Source organism: Rhododendron vialii, chromosome 8a (genome assembly GCF_030253575.1).
Source record: "Rhododendron vialii isolate Sample 1 chromosome 8a, ASM3025357v1".
Taxonomy (NCBI): domain Eukaryota; kingdom Viridiplantae; phylum Streptophyta; class Magnoliopsida; order Ericales; family Ericaceae; genus Rhododendron; species Rhododendron vialii.
Genome location: NC_080564.1, coordinates 28,339,289 through 28,352,061, shown reverse-complemented (window position 1 = coordinate 28,352,061; position 12,773 = coordinate 28,339,289). Strand labels below are relative to the sequence as shown.

The following is a 12,773-nucleotide window of genomic DNA, read 5'->3' as shown; positions in this document are numbered from 1 at the left end:
TTATTCACAATCTCATTTGTGTGCAAAGTCATTAAAGTGGATAGAAGTTTTGTGATTTAGCAATGTGGGACTAGAGAAAACATGTACGATGTGTTTTACAAATACACACCAAAGTTCCAACAGATCATTACATAAATGAGCCGAACATGAACCTAGTAGTATTTGACTCGATTAGACTTATGAACCTGGAGTACATGTGTTTCATGAAAATTTTATATAACATATATAAACTCAAATAAGTATTACTCCCTTTTCCATATGTGGGGCTCATAAGTTCCATTTAATAATATGCATAAATGCAATTATTTTCAATCAAAAAACACTTAATTAATAACCAGCTACATATGCATTTAACACCGATTTTAAGTTTCCACTCTTTGACTTTAAAATGGAGTACCATTCGAACTAGATTTTTATGTATCCTCCCATTCGTACTAGACATAAGACTAAATTTATATTTATTCTTTATGACCCACATGTTTTATATATGGCACATACGAATTATAGGTCTAATATGATTATTCATATCTTTTTGCCTAAACTTTTATGCTATTGGTCAATGGATAGATTTTACTTTGATGTGAAGTAAATATAATGTTCACTATCTGGTCCTCTCCCTCTGCCTATATAAGAGCATTTAGGGTTACATCAATTTAGGAGGTACTAAACGATTGAAAGAAATGTACAGTAAGAGAGAGAAACCTGTTTTCCACCTTAGGCACGTTGCTCTTGCATAATTATGGCTTCTTCAATAAATTATCGGATCACTCAAATTCCGCATTAATGGATTCGGGTATGCCGTTCTTGATTCTTTAAGTTCCGCTTAATGATTGTATATGTGATAATCGTGATAGTTCTAGTAAAAAAGGAGATCACGCCATTCTTGTAAACTTATTTTTCGTCTTCATTTTGTGTGTTTTGTTTATCTTTTTCGAATTTTTGTTAGATTCGAATGATATTTTTTAGATTAGTCATCTTTCTTGGTGAGAAAAGTCTAAAAAATTCAAAATTATGACCAAAAGCAAAAAAAAAAAAAAAAAAAGTTCACTAAAGATGAAAAAAGTATCAAACAGCTGTCTTATTTGTCTGAATTGCCGTCTTATTTGAATTTTTTCAACATCGGTCCTTATTTTTAGACTTTACCGATTCGTCTCGTTGAGACAAACGATTAATCCCAAAAATTACTACGAAAAGCTAAACAAAAAGTTACAAAAATAAAAAATACCAAAATAAGTTTCAGACTAAGTTTAGAAGAATGATGTAATCAAAATATGATTGACTGTAAAGCAATAACATCCATGTAGCTAGTGTAAAGTTGCACACGTCACAATATGATTGCCAAAATTATTTTTGTTGATGCCAAAACTCCAATACAAAGTCTTGTACACTGCACATGGTACAAGTCTTTTATGCACTAGAGTTTTGACACCAACAAAATAGTTTTGGCATTATCATTTCCCTTAGTATTATAATAATTGTACATGCAATATATTACTTCAAGTTGAGGGAATATATAATATGTCATATCTTGTAGTATCAATAATAACATGGTCGTAAATGTTATAAAAACTTATGTATAGAGAAGGAAATACTTAACCTTTATAGTATTGCTTTAGCAATCTAAATGCAAAAACGTGAATCGTGCATGAACGCTTTTTAAGTCAGTGAAAGTCTGTATTACTATATTACTCATTGGAGGAGGAGTTGAAAAAATTCATACGGAGGAGTCAAATCACGAAATTTGGATCATTTCATAACATGATCAAACTTTAATCAGTGTGTTTTATCACTTTAACTTTATGATTAGACAATGGAAGGTTATATTTCTTCTCAAGGCAGAGTGATTAAAGCTTTTGACTTAAAAGCCGGTGGATTTTGGGTGCATGTAGGGTGTACACAGTTCGGATTGGTCTGATTCTTAGAAAATCAGTAACCGGACCATTTCAAACGGTTCTAGAAAATTGAAAACCAGAACCTAACCAATATATACATGGAACCTAACCAGAACCAAACCGCAAGACCGGTCGATCCGGTTTTGGTTCGGTTCCGGTTCTATCCAATGAGCATTCAAACACTTATTCACAAAATATAAACTCATAAAATTAAAAAAATAGGAAGATAATCTGCTGGAATAGAAAATGAAAGAAAAAAATAAAAGCTTTCCTAATAAATGAAATTTCATTTCTAAATAAATTAAGTTTAGCAAGGAAAAGATTAACCTACCAAATTCAAATACATATTTAATTACACACACATATGTATATCTATATTTATCATAGTTTTAAACGGTCCGGTTCGGTTATAACCATGGTTCATTATTTGAGAACTAGTAACCTAACCAAAATTAACGGTTCTTATTTTTTTGGAACCATAACCTGACCATAGAACCGCAGAACCGAACCAAATAGGACGGTTCGGACCGATTTTACGGTACGAGCAGTTTTCTTGAACAGATTAGGTGCCATGGAATCTTGAAATTAATTAGGCTTATACTCCTTAATAAAGGGTTCAAATCAAGTTAATTAATAATCCCTTATTGAAGTCAAGTATTGCAATTGCATGACAAGATATCTCCCACTTAAAATCAACTTGGGGGGCAAGTGAAGGATCATGATGTGATGAGGCTTTAGGCCCAACAATATGTGTTATTTTTTCTGGACCCTAATACTAAAGTAATGCTTCAATTAGAAAAAAAGAAAAAGAAAGAAAGATTGGAACCTTAATAAGAAATTTTGATTTTCAGAAGTTAATTACAACTAATTTTGCATATTGAAAGAGAAAAATAACTGAATTTACATGAGACTTCTGGATCAAGGCAAAATTCAACTTGGGTGTGTTTACGATATTATGGAGGATTTCAAACACAGCCTTGGGGGCATTCGTAAACTGAAATTGAGCTGATATATCTCTTTGGTAAATTGAGGATTTCTATCATGCCTTTTTTTCCTCGATGTACCCTTAACGAGCTCTCTTATAAAATTTTCTTAGCTGATTAAGAAAGAAAAAGACTTATAGAGTAAACTAGAAGAATGTGTGATCTCATGCATCTAAAAGAATCTCCAGACTCCAGCCTTAGCTTCAAATATGGAGATGTCAATTTGGCGAATTTCCATTTCTAGAGTTGGCATCCACATAACCTTCCTGCTCCAATCACAGTGTCAGATTGTAATAGAAAATATATACTTCTCAATTTTATGGGGAAAAAAAAAACAAAGATGCTACATGCACAACGGTTGTGCAAAATATCAAACACAACCAATCTCCATCCGTCCATTGTTGTAATAAATGGTCAAGATTCGTTCAAACTTTTCCTTGGAAGAGTTAAACTTTTCCTTTGAAGAGTTTTTTAAAAATCTAGAGCGTCCAAACACATCTGAACGGTCAAAATTGGTTACACAACACACACAACGGTTGTGTGAGTATCATTTCCGGAAAAAAAAATCCTCAATGGCTTCAATATAAATTGCTTTTTTTTTTTTTTAAATTTCAAAAGGCTCATTTTGGTATTTGGCAGCTGTTGCCAAAATAAACGTGAAATGAAGCCTGTCCAATTCACGTAGGATTTGACTTTGCATTCAAAGGCAATGACCCGGGAATGCTGCTCGGCAGCTCCCTACCGAGCATGTGCAGAGCGACTGATCCGATCGTTCATCTTGACAGGACAACTCGGATTGAATATGAGCGCATACAAATCTGAACCGTCTATTACTCGGTTAAGATCCCAGCGATTGCCGAGATGAGTAGCCGAATCAACCGCTATGCACCGCTCTACATGGAGATATGCTCCCATTCCCCTTTTCTTACCGTTTATTTGGAGCTCCATGGTGGATTTGAATCCCCGTTAGAGGTGCTCCAAGGCCCCAAAATAGCTGAGCAACATATGCATAATAATAATATAGCAAACAGTACGACTGTGCTGACGTTGTTACAATAGTGAAGACACCTCAGCGATGAGTGAAGACCAAACTAGGGTTTAAGGAACAGAACGCAGTGTATTGATCCGCAAAGCTGACTCTCTCATATATGTGTTCCTCCAAGCTTAATTGATACCTCTTTTTTCTTAAAATTAAGTCTTTGCTTATATCTTACTGTATCTTTTAACTTTGTCTGCCCCAAAATAGCTAAACTGACTCTCTTATTATGTGTTCCTCCAAAGCCTATAAATGATAGTACCTCTTTTTCTTAATTAGGTCTTGCTTAAATTTTACTAGTATTTTTTTAAACTTTGTATGCCCCAAAATACCTAAGCTCATGACTCTGTCTCGTGATCTATGTTGCGCATGATGGTCATGGAAGCTTAATTTCATGTTACAGACATGACAAATAAACTTTATCTGTACTAGGGAGGCCAGGACACAAGCAAAAAGTTTGAAAAGTAGGCATGCAAAAGGCCAAATCATTTTGGGGGAAGGATGAAGGGAAAGAAAGGGGGTTCCAAAGCAATATTATTAGTTTCAACATCATTTTTATGATTATCATCATCACTTGAAAAAGAAGCTTTAAGTGTTGGTTGATTGAGACTTTATTGCAAAAGACACCCATTCCACTTATAGGAAGAAAAAAAAAGAGAGAGACTCTTTATCCATTCCATTTTTAGGGAAGAAAAAAACTACTCAACAATAGTTGTTTTACGGAGTCAATCGCGACCATCCAAGACAGTCCGGATGTCAACGAAACTTTTTCGGGGAAGAGTTAAACTTTTTTCCGAAATTTTTTTATTAAAATTCGGACCGTTCAGAACACTTTTGAATGATCACGATTGGTTGCTGCTGTAAAGAACTTGTTTACTTTTCCCACTGTAGGGAAATACCAGCAGTTCCAAACGCTTGGGTTATATGCATGTATCAGGTACACATATAGCTGAATTGTATGGTTCATGCATTTAATTTCCAAACACAGTACTCTTCAGGCATTTTTTTTTTTTTTTAAATTTTTTAAGAGCTCCAACCCAACAGCCATTATTTCTCCATTTGAGATGATGAAATTGATATTTATTAATCGAAAAGTAGATATAGAAGGTCTCACTATTTGTATATATACAAATTTCAATCGCAAATCTCTATATCTATAATTCATCTCTATTTCAATTAATATTTCTTTACTTTTCCTCCAATCATAATTATTCATGCACTTCCCTCCTATCTGTTAATTACTTTTGCATTTTATATTCAACAAGTGAATTTGGAGGATCCTCTATTTGTTTATTTCGTACTCTATATTTGGAGTATCAAATTCCATTCTCCAAAATGGAGGAGGAAATAGAGGAGGGTTGGAGCAAGAGTTTCCTCCAAAATCGAGAAATAGAAAATGAAATGGAGAAATAAAGGATGGGTTAGAGATGCTCTTAGCAATTGAGGAGCCGGATGCCTATCCAAAAAATATATATATTAAGGTTCCGGATTTATCTTTTAATTTTTTACCAGATTGTGTATAGGTATTTGGCTTTTGGAAAGAAAAGAAAAGCAAATACAAAACAAATTAGATTTATGATTTTTTTTTCTTTCCATTTTTAACTATCAACAAATCTTTCAAAAATCCTAGATCCAAATACAGTCTAGGCTCAGATAAGTTAGCTGTTCTTATTTAGCCTCAGTTAAATACATGGGCCAAGAAATTTTTTGGTGCCAGGTGGGTATATCCCACGTGGTATCCACTCGGCATATTTAGGCCGTTGAATACAATATTTTTGAACGGCACAGATTGAAACTCTCTCTCCCCTCTCACCCCAACACTTTCTCTCTCCAAATTTGAGCCGTTCAAAAACGCAATGGATAGCTCGGATGCGCCGAGCGGGCACCGCGTGGTACCCACCCGGCACTGAAGAATTTTCCACATGGGCCAATCTTTAGGGCCCTTTCACCACAAAGATAGAATGATTTGCCTATGCGATCGATTGATAAGGATATGGTGGATAAACTTGCGTCGTCAATAATTGTGTAGCTAAATGTATGGGAATAATAATGTTTAAGGCTGGTTTTGGCTAAAAAAGTAAAATTGATTTTTTTGGTTTGACTTTATTTAATTTTTTTCGCATTTATTAGTTTTACGCCAACTTTTTGTGGATTATTAATTCTTCTCGACGAAAGGAATCGAAAAAGTAAATTTTTTTGATTGAAAATCATAATTTTTGTATAAAAGACAAAAAACAGGTAAAAAAAGACTGCATTTTTGACTTATTTTTTTGTCTTTATTCAAAAAATTATGAGTTTCAATCAAAATTTTATATTTTTTCGATTCCTCTCGCCGAGACGAATCAACAATCCACAAACGGTTGACGCAAAATTAACAAATGCAATTTTTTTTTTGAATAAAGACAAAAAAAAAATCAACTTAAGAAATGTTTTGATCCTACAGGTTCAACTTTTCATCGTTATTATAACTCTAGTTTATTTGTATTTCTTCCCTTGTTGTAATTAAAATTCTTCTAAACTATGAATGTACAAGACCACACATCTTCATCTAGGTTAGAAAATTTTGGTATATTAGTATATTATTACATGTGCAAGCAAATTTTTTTGGTTACTACTAACAAATAATAACACAACTGTTGTCATTTATCACATTTTACCCAAAATTATGGAATTTGTATAGGAGTGTTGCTATATGTACCGAAAAAGGGGGAGAGATTTCGTACCGACGGCCGCCGGTGGGCCGTCTCCGGCTACCGGACGGCCGATCCGAGCCGTCCAAAAATTCTAAAAAAAAAACCGAGGGGCCCTTTGCGGGAATCAATGGCATCCGAGGTGTGTAGGGTGCTTGATCGGAGCACCCCTTTTCGCGTGTAAAATGTTACACGCGAAAAGGGGTGCTCCGATCAAGCACCCTACACACCTCGGATGCCATTGATTCCCGCAAAGGGCCCCTCGGTTTTTTTTTAAGAATTTTTGGACGGCTCGGATCGGCCGTCCGGTAGCCGGAGACGGCCCACCGGCGGCCGTCGGTACGAAATCTCTCCCCCTTTTCTGTACCTCTATCATTTCTATTTGTATAGTGGGGCCATCTTTGGAGTTTACTATTTCTTGGGAAAATGACGGCCAATGATGTGTTTTACCATCTTTGGAGTTTACAAATGTTCTTAATTTATCTTTGACGTGTATTAATTATCAAAATACGTCATGGGCCTTCATTTTCCCCTATTTCTTGCTCTTTTGCCCAAAGCATTAAGGCAATTAGACAACCCAAAGCCACTTGGTCTAAAATAACAACTCAACTTTTTCCGGCCTGACATGTTATTGGGTTGGGTTAGTGGTTTTGGTTGGGCTTCGGACACTCCATGGACTTCCTCCTAATTAGGCACGTCGAATGTCTTTTTTTTTTGGTGAACAAAATGGAAGTGCAAGTATAGTATGACATCACATCTGCTAGAAAAGTATTATCTCATCACATCACACCACATCGCTATCTGTGGAGGATCCCACCACACCTTTGTCGAGACCGAAGCTTAGGTGGTGTCGAATGTTTCGGTGTGTGAGTGAAATGGACTTGAGGGCATGCTGTTTAGCCTTTAGGGATTGTAATGTTGGGCTGGACTGGACTGCAGCCGTTGTAAACTTGAGGGCCGCCCCTCCCCACCCCCCCCAAAAAAAAAAAAAAAAATTATATAGTATTCATTATGTATATTTCCATAAAATTGCCATCATTTAAAATGAACACGAAAAAATAAGGAAAAGATTGATTGTACGCGCGTAAATAGCACTTCCCCGGCTAAAAATGCAAGAAAAATGATTTTTAAGCTTTGTTTTAGTTAACTGTAATTATATGTGTAACGTAAAATTTTGTTTCCCTAAATACTAATAATAATTTTGCAATTTGAAGGTGTCTTATCTTTTTATCATTTTAGATTTAAAATGCATAAAGAGCCCCCACTTTTCTAAATTTGCCTTGTACTTCCAAAATGTTAGGCCATCTAGGATAAAATTACACCAAATTTGAGTTTGGAGAAGTAAGTAGCGATTGTCAATAATAAGCTCTTAGCTCAGTTGACATTATCTATTGCCTTCCTTAATAAGAACTTGGGTTCGAGCCTCATGAGGGACAGTTGGATGGGATTCACGACTATAAACAACCTCAGAATCCTGAAATACTAACTCTCTCCGCTAACCCTATATAATAATATTAAAAACGAAGAAGAAGACGTAGCTATTGCTAATGAAAAGTTGAAAGAATATTCACCCCCTACATCACCAAAACGTCCCCGTATTGCTGTTTTGTTTGCCTATCCATCCTCTACCTTTGCCAGCGGAGAGAGAGAGAGAGAGGGTTTATCACTCTGTCCCCAAAATCAGTTGCAATGAAATCAGTTACCCAACCCTTCTTCTTTTCCCTCCAAATCCAACCGTTAAACCCCCACCGCCGCCAAACCTCCCTCCACTCTATCTCCCCTCTCTCTCTCTCCTCCCTCAAAACCCACCCCAAACGACCCTTCCCAATCAAATCCCAACAAACCCACCTCAACGAAACCCAATCCACTTCAACCCAAGACGACGGCATCCCCATCGACCACGTCAAGACCTTGGCCCGCTTCAAGTCCCTCCACAACCACATCACTGTCGTCCAGGTCTCGCGCGCCGCCGACCACCCTTTCGCCGGCTCCCGCCTCCTCCTCCTCGACTCCCCCGGCAACATCCACAGCATCTCCTTCACCTTCCCCAACAGACGCCTCTTCACCTCCACCTACTTCGACGTCTTCGCCACCCTCCCCCCGATCCTCCCCCCCGGCCCGCTCGCCGTCCTTGGGTTCGGGGCCGGGTCGGCCGCGAAATTGATCCTTGAATCGTACCCGACCGGGGTTGTCCACGGGTGGGAGATCGACCCCGCCGTGATTTCGGTGGGCCGGGAGTATTTCGACCTCTCGTGGCTCGAAAGGAAATTCCCAGATAGGCTTAAGGTATGTAGTTTTACTGTATTACTATGTTTCCTGTTTAGACCAGGTTATTATTCATGTTTCTTAATTAACCTATGTTTTTTGTTATGCATGTTTTTTTTTTTTTTTCCGTTCATGCTCGGCTTTCTAAAATTTTGGATTTAGGCCCCCATTTTTCTACCTGTATTATGCATTGTATGTACGTATTGGACAACAAAGAGTTGTATGGATAGAGAATCTACAACCAAGAAAAGCCCCAAAACAGGAAATAATTGTTCCAAGCTATGTTACATGGATTCAGGTGCGAGTATCGGGTGCAAGTCCAAGCGTCGGACCTTCCTAAACTTAAATCTTAGGATACTGGTATATGTGTTCCCAAATTGGATATGGGTACGGGTAGGGCTGTAAACGAGCCGAATTGAGCGAATATTAGAATGTTGAGATTCGTTCGTTAAGTTTTTTAGTGAGCGAATATTAGAATGTAGGACACATCGACATGGATACTTGAGCCAAAATAAAGGATCCATGTAACATAGTTTCCAAGTAAAAAAGGTGTGAGCACTTATTTAGAAGAAAGTTTATGTATCTAATTTTAGTTGTAAACTGTTCCCATGGTTTTTTTTTTTGGTCTAGAGTAAGATGATCTAATTAGTAATTTTGTATCTCAAAAAGCTAGAAAATTGATCCTCGTCAAGTAATTTTGGAAAGATAAAAAGGCCCATTTTAGATTGATGTCTTAGGCCTCAAATTTTCTTGAGCCAGCCCTGATTTCGTTTAGGGCTTTTGGTCATTTTATAGCCATTTAAGGGTATGTTAGGCCTATGTTTTATATATGAATGAAAACTAAGTTTTCTAAATTTACTTTTCCAACAAGGTGTATATCGGGGATGCGATGGGGGCGGAGATTGAAGACGGATTTTCGGGTATTTTGGTGGATTTGTTCAATAAAGGGTGTTTGATACCGGAGTTACAGGACCCAAGGACGTGGGAGAAGATGAAGCGGAGGTTGAGGCGTGGAGGGAGGATTATGGTGAACGTGGGTGGGAGTTGTGTTGAAGCAGAGGATGGAAGTGATGGAAGAGTGGTGATGGAAGAGAGTGTGAGGGCCTTGGAGAAGGTTTTTCCGGGCAGAGTTAGTGTTTTGACCATGGGAAATAGGAATGAGGATAGTTCTATTGCTATGACTGGGGAAATGCCTGATGTTGGTGAGTGGAAGACGGCTCTGCCTAAAGCTCTGAGGTTTTATGCTGATATGTGGACTCCATTTCATGGGTAAATTGGTTTTTCTCTGGTGATGTTCTGGTTACATCTTTCCAGGTATTTTTGGTGGTGAAGCTTCTACAGTAGATTGTATGATATGTTCTCAGTTTTGAGCCTTCCTGGTATTTCACAGGCAGTAATTTTATCCCATTGAAGTCATATAGATTTTGACAAACTTTATGTCAATTGCATGATTGGATTGGTGGGAATTTTGACTAGCAAATTCATTCGACATCGTACTACTGATATTTGATTATGGGAGTGGTGACTCATATCACAAACTACTGAATTTAGTCACTCAAGTAATCTATGATCCTTCATATGTATATGGATGTATCCTTGTACACATGCATTTGTAATTGCATGACCCTAGTAAGGAAATGCTTAGGTAACAGAGGATTTTGTATCCCGGTTGACTTTCATCATACGAATGCATACAAAAAATCACAAATGGTGTAACATAAAGCACAAATGTCGTAACAAATTAAAATGATAAAATGGCACAACATTACCAAAAGAAAGCATACATTTTCACCGTATGATGCATAACTTTTTCAAAACCACTTGGCTTACGGCGCCCCCATAATAACATCCATCACCATCACCATTTCTTTTGCATGCCCCTACTCCAAGGCCTTTTTGGCAGGCAGTTAGGCACAAGAGCAGGGTTCAAATGGGCCTTGGAAGCTGAATGAAATCATCGATTGGTATGTGCTTCAGGTGAAGGGTGAAAGTTTCTTCAGTTTGGTTATGAGATGATCTTTTGACAGCCGCAGTTATAACCTATGGATCGAGAGGAACCAAGGCCCGGGTCAAGCAAGACTAACATGAGAGGCTATCTGAGTTATAAAAGAGAATGGTGGAGCCATTCCAGGAAAATAGAGCCTTATGCCAAGATTGGGGTCCTTGTAAAATCATGAGATCAGCTCAGGAGTTTCGTTCAGGGTTTTCTTTAGCCTCTTGTTTGTCTGTATTGGCCTTTGCTTGATCCTCTCGTTTGCCAGTAATCGTTTCTGCTTGATCCTTTTTGATTGTGCTTGCTGTGTTGCTGAGTACTGGGTGTGTGCTCATGTATGGGCCTTGGTTGTATTCCAGGGACAGCCCCTGAGATGATGTATTTCTTGTTTGAGCTTTCAATGAAATTTGTACTTATCAGGGAAAAAAACATTGACGAGAAAACGGGATAACATTCACCATGGAAAGGCATATCAAAAATTTTCATTTTTTCATTTTGCGATTTGAGCACACCATAAAGTGAAGGTACCTTAGCATTTCCCATGGTATTACTGTTGAACTCAATTTGTTCTTTTCTTTTCTAGCTAATTAGAATTCCTATCATCCATTATTACTGGGACCCGATTAAAGCCTTTCTTGCATATATGGACTCTGTATGAGGAAATTGGGTTGAAGCCAAGAAGACTTAGAAAGTAAAAAAGGATAAAAAAGAAAGGACTTTTATAGTACGAGTAAACTGGGAATTGGTGTTGTCTTGTTTTTATTGCTACTGTTATTTATACTCCTATATATCTTGAAAAAAAATGGTGACGGTTTCTTGGAGTCCACTTTGGTTTTCTTCTCAAGTGAGATTTCTGAAAAAGGCTATAATACCATCTTTTGTGGGCAGCAGCATGAGGGTGAAGTAGTAGTAGTAGTACTAAAGAGCTACCTTTTTGAAGGAGTAGTTGGATAGGATAGGATAGCTAGAATGAGAGAGTGGTAGGGATTGGGTTGTGTACCAAGCTGTCGCTACCTAGAGAAGAAAGCTAATTTGAGATCACTTTATTATTAATGTAAAGAAAAGAAACAAACAGCATAGCCAGTACAGTAGTGGAGTACTATGGAAAGAATCCATGTGCATGGAGTATTATTCAATTGATAATTGATAGGTACCCAACTCCCTACCTACCTCAATGTTGTTGCATTTCTTAAGGGCCTAACCTATCCTAAACTAAATGAACCCAATTCTGTTTCCTGAACTATTAAGTCTACACTCCCTGCACGCCCACGTCCGCATGCACTCTTATGTGGGCGTGCAGTGAACGTAGCATCTGTCTGTTTGCTGAAACCTTTGGGCAAATTAAGAACGAAAATCCTTCCAACACTAACTGTTTCTGTCAAGGCAACTGATCATTAATCAAAGTGAGTTAGTTTCAGTTAGGAAGTTAGTTTAAGAGAAGTGATTAGTTGGTAATTAGGAAAATATTTTCTCGTGTAGTATTAGTTTGACAGCTGTAACTGTGACAGAGAATGAGATCGTGCATCTCAGAGAGCAAAGCATGATAAGAGCTCAGGTCCTGCGATTGTAATTCTCAAGCAAACACAATGGAAGAGTGCAACATAATAACTCCCTCTTTTGGCTCACTTTACAGGGAACCCAAGACTAAAAATAATGTCATAAATTATGATCATTTGAAGAGATTAACTTTTACGTATCGGACCAAAAAACCCCTGCTTTAACATTTACTCCTAAGAAACTCACCGATGCACCCATAGCCTATAAAATTCTCTTCCCTCCGAGATTTGTCATTCATTCCCACCTAGTATTTCACTTTTCCGAATTCATATAGAAATATAAATAATTGAAGAAAATTGAACCAATTGCAGAAAATCCCACTCTATTATACATATACTACTTAATTATTTTTATGTT

The 12,773-nt window shown here is 37.4% G+C and overlaps 1 protein-coding gene across 3 annotated transcripts; it reads left to right on the top strand.

The window, feature by feature from the left end:
* The first annotated feature begins 8,166 nt into the window (after positions 1–8,166).
* Positions 8,167–11,319, top strand: LOC131335888 (uncharacterized). Of its 3 annotated transcripts, none has more exons than XM_058371445.1 (3): positions 8,167–8,887; positions 9,738–10,180; positions 10,844–11,319. In XM_058371445.1, exons 1-2 carry the CDS (start codon positions 8,291–8,293, stop codon positions 10,137–10,139), a joined length of 999 nt encoding a protein of 332 aa, XP_058227428.1. In that variant the 5' UTR covers positions 8,167–8,290; the 3' UTR covers positions 10,140–10,180; positions 10,844–11,319. The 3 variants fall into 3 exon arrangements, with proteins under 3 accessions (XP_058227428.1, XP_058227429.1, XP_058227427.1); XM_058371446.1 differs by having other exon boundaries at positions 10,757–11,319; XM_058371444.1 differs by lacking the exon at positions 10,844–11,319 and having other exon boundaries at positions 8,168–8,887; positions 9,738–10,371.
* Positions 11,320–12,773: the final 1,454 nt, after the last annotated feature.

What these genes read in the sequence shown, in the direction of transcription:
- LOC131335888 (XM_058371445.1), top strand. Translation starts at nt 8,291, where the DNA reads ATGAAATCAGTTACCCAACCCTTCTTCTTTTCCCTCCAAATCCAACCG. An exon ending in AATTCCCAGATAGGCTTAAG is followed by an intron (nt 8,888 to 9,737) that starts GTATGTAGTTTT and finishes TTTTCCAACAAG; the next exon opens with GTGTATATCGGGGATGCGAT.